General features: G+C 43.4%; 1 protein-coding gene across 1 annotated transcript; it reads left to right on the top strand.

Moving 5' to 3' along the window:
- Nucleotides 1-3: 3 nt before the first annotated feature.
- On the top strand, nt 4-5980 carry LOC119278719 (disease resistance protein RPS2-like). The gene is made up of 4 exons (XM_037560049.1): nt 4-104; nt 1902-2005; nt 2093-4808; nt 5622-5980. Exons 2-3 carry the CDS (start codon nt 1974-1976, stop codon nt 4800-4802), a joined length of 2742 nt encoding a protein of 913 aa, XP_037415946.1. The 5' UTR covers nt 4-104; nt 1902-1973; the 3' UTR covers nt 4803-4808; nt 5622-5980.
- The last annotated feature ends 3479 nt before the right edge of the window (nt 5981-9459 follow it).

Genomic DNA, 9459 nt, shown 5'->3' on the forward strand with positions numbered 1-9459 from the left:
GCACCTCCGCCGCCCCGCCGCCCCGACGCACCCCCGACGCACCTCCGCCCCGCCGCCTCCTCGACGCCCGCGTCCTCCTCCTGCAGGCTGTCATTCTCTCCCAGGTAAAACCCTCACCTCTTCTCCCCTTCCCTCCTCTCTTAGGGTAGGGTTTTTGCTTTTTCGGCCTCGGCATGACCACGTACCTGTGACGGGAGAGAGGAGTATATGCTCTACCCAAAAAGTATTTGCTTCAGGTTGAGCTTCGAAATTGAAAGCAGATGTTATGGTTGTTTTCATTTGAGCAGCATGGAATGTTTTGCACATTTGCTCTGTTAAACCCTGGTGGTGATGAGCGTTGTCCAATATTTATGGGAGGCTACCTTTGAGCATTTAGCATGGTTAATTGTTCTCTAGGCGTTTCCTTAACTCTTCAGTTAATGTTCTTGTAGGAATTTCCTGTCTCTTTCTGTTGTTCAGTAGTGTTCTGAATCTCTGTTTCAGTCTCAACTTTTGCTGCATGTTGATTTTCTAATCTCTGGGATGGAAGTGCTGAACTGGAAGCTCCATTTGGTCCCAGTGTCTTCAGTACATCAGTGATGGTGGATAATTATTCACTCAAAGCCATCACAGCTGTTTGAACTGTACCAATCAGTGGCCATACTTTCCTGTTTAGTATATGGTACCGAATATCCATTCTCCACTCTAAACTGTATGTTTAGAGTATAATAGAGATTTCTCAGAATTGGGTATGGGGTAGGCGCGCTCAGCGCTGGCTGTTATATAGCCGGGGCAAAGAAAGAATAGAGACAGTAAAAAGGAAAGCAGGTGTAACAGTACAGTACATCGGCAAGCACTGCGAGCCTCTAGATCTTCATAACTGTGGTTCATCTGGTCCCTACGATAACTGAATCTCATCGACATCTGCTGTCCTGACAGTACCTGTCTCCCACCTGCTGCTTGTTTTTACTGGCATCACCACCCCCAAGCTAGTTAGTAGCAATGCCCACATGGTCAGGAAAGAGTTATGCTTATCTGTTCCTTGAAATGCTTATCTGTTCTGTGTAATGCCTGAATCTTGGGCAACCCTGAAGTCTCGAGTTTGTTTGTACTCTGAATTTTAATCAGTTGACGGATAAGATTGTACATTATGTGTCATCTCACATGACTGTTCTGAGTTTCTCAATGCCTGGATCTCACATTGTCTCGTTTCTTGTTCTGTATCCTATTCCAAGTTGGTTATCTGTCCTGCTTTTGTTGTAGAAGACATGAAGATTCAGTCTTCTGGTCGCTCTTTCTTTTTGTCAGCAGTTGCTCTTGGTTCTTACTTTTTTTTTGTACGTAACTCTGTATATTAGTACTTTTTGGTATGTTAAGTACTTTGGGATCTTGTCTTCTGTTTTATTGTGGGATGCACCACTGTATGCAGTGATGTGAGGCTTCTAGAAGTTCTTTACATGAAATTTTCTGAATGTTTTAAGTGATGTGAGTGGACCAAAAGTTCCTTTGTCACCTGCCTTCAGTTCTGAACAATTTGGTGTTTCTCCGTTGTGGTTTTGCACCTGGAGTTGGATCCAGCTTTGTGTGATTTGAGGGTGAAGCCGGTCAGGTTCCTCCTTTTCTGGCAGGAATAGTTTCACATAATTATAAATGAAACTTCTCGCATAATTCTGGATGAACATTGATGTCACTGCCCTATTCAGATTGTTAATTGTTGATTTCCCATATGCACAGGTGATGATTAGATCTAAATTAACCTTTTTTGCATAATTCTTACAATGGTTAACTGTAATACTAAAATAAGTGAGCTGTCTCCTTTGCATTACAGGGCATATTGTGTGACTTTCATGCGATAGAATTTTAGTTCATTATCTGTTTGTAGTAGATTTGAGTATATTTGTACTTCTATATCACTTGTACAGGGTCGAGGCGCCGTGAGGGCAACCGGCTCTACCCCTTTTGATTGACGGAACCGGCAGGACATCTTCCTCATCATGGAAGCACACACTCCTGCACCAACCTCACCGTAAACATTCTCCCGCGGACTTTTATTATTGCCATAAATAACTCACTCTTGCACTAATTTTGGTGCGGTTGTGTTTTCCATTTGCAGGACAAAGCTGCTGCCGCAAACTATTGGGCTTATCACTAGCCCGCTTGCGGCATTTCTTTTGCTGGTCATTAACAAAATTTGGGACCCTATATTTGATTTATGTGGTTTCTTGTTTGACCCAAGCCGTCATATGGATGACTATGAGCACGCCGTGCAAAGGGTGGTGGCGATGAAGTCAGATTTCATTCTTAGCGACCCATCCTCATCTTCTCAGCAGGCAGACAAATGGCTGAAACGTGTGGACTTATTACATACGGAAAAGGAAAGGATACGTGAGTGTTATAACAAAGGTGGATTTTTTAAAAGGTGGTACTATGCCAGACAAGCACTCAAAGAGACTAAAAAGGCAGATGACATTGGAGGTCAATTTAAAGAGATACTTGTTGAGTTGAAACCAAGGCCGCGCCCTGTCTCTGGATGGTTATCGGACGACCCGTTGCTGATCATGAAGCCGTATGCAGAAAAGATAATTGCCTTCATCAAAAATACAGATGCAGATTCTAAACTGTTGGGAATATGGGGAATGCCCGGTGTTGGAAAATCCATGCTCTTAAGACAGATTTCCATGAGCCGCTCGCAGTATGCAGGTGATGATAGCTCTTTTCAGGTTCTATACATTGATGCTGGTTTGGACTGCACTATATCTAAAATTCAAAAATCACTTTTGGGCCTCATGGGATTGGCTTCAACGCCAGATATCACTGAGGGAGCACAAGCATTTACTATCGCTAACTACTTATGTGGAAAGAGTTTCTTGCTTCTGATAGATGGTGTTCGAGAGCCTTTCAGTCTTGCAAGAATTGGCATCCCTGATGAAGAAGTGGCCCCTGATTCAGCAGTGGCCCCTGATTCAGCAGTGGCCCCTGATTCAGCAGTGGCCCCTCATGTGCGCCGCAAAGTTATCTTCACAGCACACACGCATTTTATATGTGCTTCAATGGGCAGTGACAGTATCATCCAGATGATGTGTCCAAGCGAGAATGATGCTCTGAAGATTTTCAGTCGTGCGGTGGGTACCGAGGTTTTGGAGGATGCAAGGGTCTCCGCGCTTGCTTCTGTGATAATAAAAGAGTGTGGCCGGCTGCCGGAGGCATTATGGAGTGTTGGACTATCAATGTCCATCAAAGAGGATCCTGAAGAGTGGGAGCTAGCTCTAAAGCTGCTGAGACAGGCAAAATTACATCTGGTTACTCATAAAAAAGATGACTTGTTAGACAGGCTACGGTGCAGTTACGACGACCTGGAAGATAACATCAAAGAGTGTCTCCTCCTCATTTGTTCCTTGTGGAGTGATGATACGAACATATCCATTGATAGCATCATCTTATGGTGGAGAGGCATGGGTTTGCTGGATGACTTCAATGCTCATAGAGAAGGTTTTGCCTACATAAAGATGTTGCAGCAACATTGCTTGTTGGAAAAAGGGCAGAACACTCTAACTACAAGTGAAGATACTCATGTGAGAATGAATCCGATGATTCGTAAGGCAATCATAAAGACTTTGAATGGGAGGGAAGCAAACTGGTATCCAGATTCGTCTTGGAGAACATCATTAACCGAGAAAACGTGGCCTGCAGCTCAGCGCGTTTGGGCCTCACCAAAAGACCTCGAGATGTTAAAGAAAAAATCTTACCTGGATCCGAGGAACGAGAAGCTGCTTCAGTCTAACTTGCAGGTGTTGGTTAGTCGATTTGCTATAAAATTCGATCATTGCAGATTTGATGAACTTGTATTTCTCGACCTTGAGGGGGCTAACATTCCCAATTTACCTCAACGGGTATTCTCGATGAAAAATCTGGAATACCTCAATGTGGCATCTACTGGAATAAGCTCAGTGCCTGTGAATTTGAGAGATCTTTCAAGACTAAAGTATTTGACTCTACGAAGGAATCCTAGTCTTGAAAATATACCGACAGGGGTGATTGTCAGAATGAAAGAACTGAAATTGTTAGACCTGTTTGACACGGGGTGCTTTCTTAGCACAGCACTAATAAATGAGGTGAAAGAGGCAGAAATTGACAACTTTCTCGCTGGATTTACAGTGGGAAATGAAAATGTACTGAGTGAACTGAGAGAACTCCCCCAGGTCTACCCACTATACATGTGTTTGTCTGGATTTCAAGTGAAAAAGGTCGACCTCCTTCATATGCTTGCGGACTTTGATAGACTGTATGAACTGCAGATCAAGAGCTCTAACAAGGTGCGAAGCATAGTCTACACCGATCTTGTGGTTCAAAACACGCCAAAGATTTTCGCATGCCTTCGGAAATTTGAAATAAACAACCTGCAAAACCTTGAAACAGTTGACTTGCAACCCGAAGGGCTTAGCATCAAGTCGGTGACAGTTTGTGGCTGTAGCAAATTAACAGACCTAACGTGGATTATAAGCCTGGTAAATTTAGAAGAGCTTATTGTCAAGGATTGCTGTAGCATAAGGACATTAGTTTCTTCTAGAGAGACACAAGAAGTGGGTCTTCCAAAATTGAAAAAGGTTGAGTTGCATGATCTGCCTGAATTCCGTACCTTGTCAGAGGCATCGCTAAGCCTTGAAAGCATAACACACTATTGTGTTTTTCAATGCTGCAAACTATCCGGTTTGCCTAAGCTGGACCCTGAGGAGAGAGTGTTATTAGACTGCGATGAAGACTTTTGGAATATAATATTGCAAGCTGGTATGGCGACGCAGTACCCCCAAAGAGCACGGCATTAGGATTTGGTAAGTTTTGTTTCTTTTTCAACTATATTGAGTCACCTGTGTATTACTGTTGCAGCAAAGCATTTTAATGGTAGTTAAATTACTAAATTATGTTTTAGTATTATTGATTTTCCTCTCTTTGTGTGTGCATCTTGAAGCATGAAAAATGATGCATGAAGTTGCGGTTTCATACTTTTAGGCCGCATGGATTTTGACCCTGCAGGCCGGGTCTGCACTCTTTAGGTGCATCCTTTTGAGGCCAGTTGCCTGGTAGTGTTAAAAGTTTTACGTCATCACTCATCTAGTGTTTCTGAAGGAAATTGCCACAAAAGAAAAATCTGTGCGTGTAGATTGAGTCTACTTCTGACTGGCTGGTCCTTAAGAGAGAATTCGTTTTAGGCATAATGGTTGGGTTATCATGTATGGTGCAAATAACTTCATTACTGATACAAGTTTGTAGAGAATCTCAAATTGATTCCTTCATCAAGAGAATATTCCTGAATAATGATGCATGTTTTGGTTGTCATTTGGTACAATGGGCTTCAATGTGCTCACTATATCATCTGCTCCAGGTACGCGTTGACAAAGCTGTGCGTTTCATAGTTGAAGTTTTGTCTGGTTCCGTTTTTTGGTGATGATAGTCTGAGACAGGCAAATGCTTGATTCTTTAGAGTGGTCATTGAGATGTACTTCCATTATTATTTGTTTCTGCCAGTTGGAATTTGTCTTCGCATTGTACCTGAATATATATTGCCAGTGCATCTACGACTCTTTAGGTTTTGGTAGCAATTTTCCATGATGGTGCCAAAATAACATCTTCATTTTTTTGTGCAGTTGTAGCTTCCTGATCTATGGTCGAAAGTTTGAGGATGCCAATGGAAGGAGGTTAATTTGAAGAGCAGCTTTTCTTTTGTTGCAGTCAATGTGTTCCAGAAGGATGGCAGAAAGATTTTGTTTCTATGCAATCGACAGTGAAGGAATTTTACAAAACATTCAATGCTTGCTTGTATTGTTTGATGATCTCGACATGCTGAAGACTGTTTAGTGTGATATATGATGCATGTGTCTCTTGTTTGCTTGTAATAGATGACAAATCATAGTTATGGTGAAATCATGCTGGTGGATTTGCTCTTGACCTGGAGATTGGATGTTTATGTTTGGAAATATATTCTCTTGTTTGGAATATTGCCTTTTTTCTGACATTGTATTACTGTTGGATACTCCCTCTGTCCGGAAATACTTGTCGAAGTAATTGATGTACCTAGACATATCTTAGTTTTAGATACATCCATTTTTATTCATTTATCCGACAAGTATTTTTGGGACGGAGGGAGTACATTTGTTTGTTTCTGTGGGTGACTGCATTTGTTGGATACATTTGGTCTTTCACTGACGCCCCGTGTAGCTCCTTCCTCTGGTTATCTTGGAGAGAAATCAAGACACCTGAGCGAGCAGTCCCTATGTAGGCTGTAGCATTTCATAAAATAAAGATGATGTGTTCTTGTGCTCTTGTGGAGGCGAGGAACTTCATGTCCTATCTGAGCTTTTTTTCTTTTTTAGTGCTGCTACTTACAACAGGAGCAGCAGTGCTCTGTTTTGGCCACATCAACGGGTGCAGGTGCAACAGCAGGTACTAGTTGTTTGTCAAACGCTTTGATGGTTGCTACTTACTCAAGTTTCAGGGTACGCCGATCTGATCACCATGAGCGTGGACCTGCTGCTCGTTCATCTTGCTGAACTGTTGTGCTCCATTGTTGTGTTTTTCATCATGAGCATCTTGCTGGACTGTTGTTTTTCACCTTAAGAAAAAGTACAAGACGCAACCTTATGTGGTGGGTTCGATTGTTTTGCGCAGAAGAAACTTTAGTTCAGATAAGAGTTAGAAGTTGACAGCTTAAAAAGTACTCCCTCCGTTCGGAATTAGTTGTCGTAGAAATGGATGTATCTAGATGTATTTTAGTTCTAGATACATCCATTTCCGAGACAAGTAATTCCGGACGGAGGGAGTAGTATCTTGAGTGAGAAACCGTGTGAAGTAAGGCTGACGACACAAGTGTGACCCGTGTGTCTGAGGCGACGCGCGCGTGGGCTAGTTGAATATACTGAAACGGACGCCAGGCAGCAGACACAAACTCCGTAGCTCGTTTTCTCCCTTTGTCTTCATTCAGCACATCCCTTGTTGTTGAAGATACAGTTTAATTTTGGTTGGTGACTCCCAAAAGATTTGTCACGATTTTGCGCTAAAATTAACTTTAGTTACGAAAATAGATTTACAAGTGTACTTTGCTCCGGTCGATATGTAAAAACCTTTCATAACCACAGCTTACGACGAGTATCTTGAGTGAGAAACCGTGTGGCCGGGGGTGAAGTAAAACTGACGCCGCGCGTAATCTCAAAAAAAAAAAAAAAAAACTGACGCCGCGCGTCAGACACAACTGGCCTGTGTGTCTGAGGCGGCGCGTCGCGTCGCGCGTGGGCTGGCTGGGTGCATACTGAAACTGACGCCCGGCGGCAGACACAAGCCCCACTGCGTCTGGCACCATGCGTAACTCGTTTTCTCCCTTGTATCTTCATTCTGCAATCATTCCTGGTGCCGCGACCGCGAGCATCCAACAAGGCATCCCAGAAGAATCAACTTGTTCACCTCTTGGTCTTGGATGTGGCTCCGCCCCGGTTGTTCAAGATTCAGTTTAAATTTGGTTGGTGATTCCCACAAGTCTTTTCCACGATTTTAAACCAAGAAACCCTACTTTAAGTAGAGTGTTATAAAAGTGTGTTCGATCAGGTTGAATTTGAAATCCTTCATAACGAAAGTTCACAAGTACGGAGTACTATCTTAATTCAGAAGCCGTGTAAAAGCTGACGCCGCGCGTCAGACACAAGTGGCCCGTGTGTCTGAGCCGATGCGTGTATCACTGAAACTGAAACTGAAACTGAAACTGAAACTGAAACTGACGCATGGGAGCAGACATCAAATCCTTTTGTGTCTGACGACTCGCGTACCTTCTTCCTCTGCTTATCTTGAGTCAGATACACATCTCCACACCTTTTTCCACCTCCTATATCTCCTTCCAGGGTTTTTGGTTCTGTTGTAGAGGATTTCACCTTTACCTCCATGATGGATCTAAATCATCTTCATTCCACCTTAGGTTTGATGGCCACCATAACTTGTTCAGTGGACCCCTTAATAAGCACAAGTGTGTCGTCTGCGTACTGCAAAACCGGGAAGAAGAAGAACAAGTCCGCATCCAGAGATTGAATTTCTGATGACACAGCCGTTGCAGCACATCTGCCACCAAGATAAAGTAGCCCACTTTTGGAGTATATGGTGTTGCCAAACTCATTGTTAACAAATGACACGCGATGAGCTGGTTTGTAATACGTACTTATTTTATCCATTGTATCCAATTTTGGGCAAAGCCTCTTGCAGCCATAATAATGTCAAAAAGATGTACTAGTGTTCTCGACGATGCACCGTCCAGCAAGGGAAGGAAGCCAGATTGTAGGGGGATGCACCAGCTCTGAGATGTGTTTCTGCAGACGGTTGGCCAACACTTGAGCAGTGAGCTTGGGTAAACTGTGGGTTACTGAAATGGGCCTGAAGTCCTTAATTTCCTGGGGTGTGTTCTTTTTAGGTAGGAGCACTACGGATGCAGTGTTGACTCCCTTGAGATTTGCTCAGCCCTCATAAAATTCTTGAAAGAAATCTAGCTAGCAGATCACCCTTGAGAAGATGCTTCAACTTGTTGTAGAATTCATTTGTGAACCCCATCAGGCCTGAGGACTTGGGCTATTCGGCAATCTGTTGATTGCAGAGATAATCTCCCCCCAAGAGAAAGGTTCTCCGAAAACCCTCAGATTAATTAACCGGATTGTATATATAGTTGACTAGGATTTAACGTTGGCATTGATAAACTGTGCTGTCCAAACAGGCTTGTAGAGTAGGTCGTGTCAATCTGCAGCTTGTTTTTGTTGGCATACCAAGACACTGATTTTATTTTTCCGAGCATGACAGTTGGCTGCTGTGTGAAAGAATCTGGTGTTCTCATCCCCATAGGGCATAGGCACACCATGACAGCTTGGCTCTTCTTCTACACTACGAGCAGCAAGCAGTTTGCCAAAGAATGAGTTGCTGAGATTTTTTGTTGGCATGCTCTCGCAGAGAACATTCCAGAGCAGTTAACCGCCTGCATTCTTGCACCATACATACTCAGTCTCAGATAAGAAAATTAACCGCGTGCTTGTTGTTTTTCAGTAGTTCCTGCAAGCAAGAGCTGCGCCCTGATTGCTGCTCTGATGCGTCTCATCTTAAAGCTGATAAGGTAGGGAGGTTTTGGCCCCAAAGTTGCTGGTGCGTCTTGACCATTCATTAATAACATGAGAGGACGTGAGGCAGTAGGAGTGTGATGAGATGTTACATCAGGGATTGCCGTGGCAGTGGCCCAGTTTCCTTCCAGGCAGCACTGCATTGACCAGGACACGATCCAGCTTGATGAGGGTGGGCTCAAGACGACTTATTAGACCAGGTGAAGCTCCTGTTGGTGATCTCAATATCATATTGTCTGTCTGATCCATTCACTGAAACCCTCTTGATTTTTCATACTCATGCCGATACATGTTGAAATCCCCCACTAGCTTAGCATCCAAGGACCATTGACTGCATTGGCAACTT

This window comes from Triticum dicoccoides, chromosome 3B (assembly GCF_002162155.2).
Source record: "Triticum dicoccoides isolate Atlit2015 ecotype Zavitan chromosome 3B, WEW_v2.0, whole genome shotgun sequence".
NCBI lineage: Eukaryota > Viridiplantae > Streptophyta > Magnoliopsida > Poales > Poaceae > Triticum > Triticum dicoccoides.

Coding starts and splice junctions, on each gene's coding strand:
- LOC119278719 (XM_037560049.1), top strand. CDS start 1,974: ATGGAAGCACACACTCCTGCACCAACCTCACC. Junction 2,006..2,092: donor ACTCCTGCACCAACCTCACC/GTAAACATTCTC, acceptor TTCCATTTGCAG/GACAAAGCTGCTGCCGCAAA.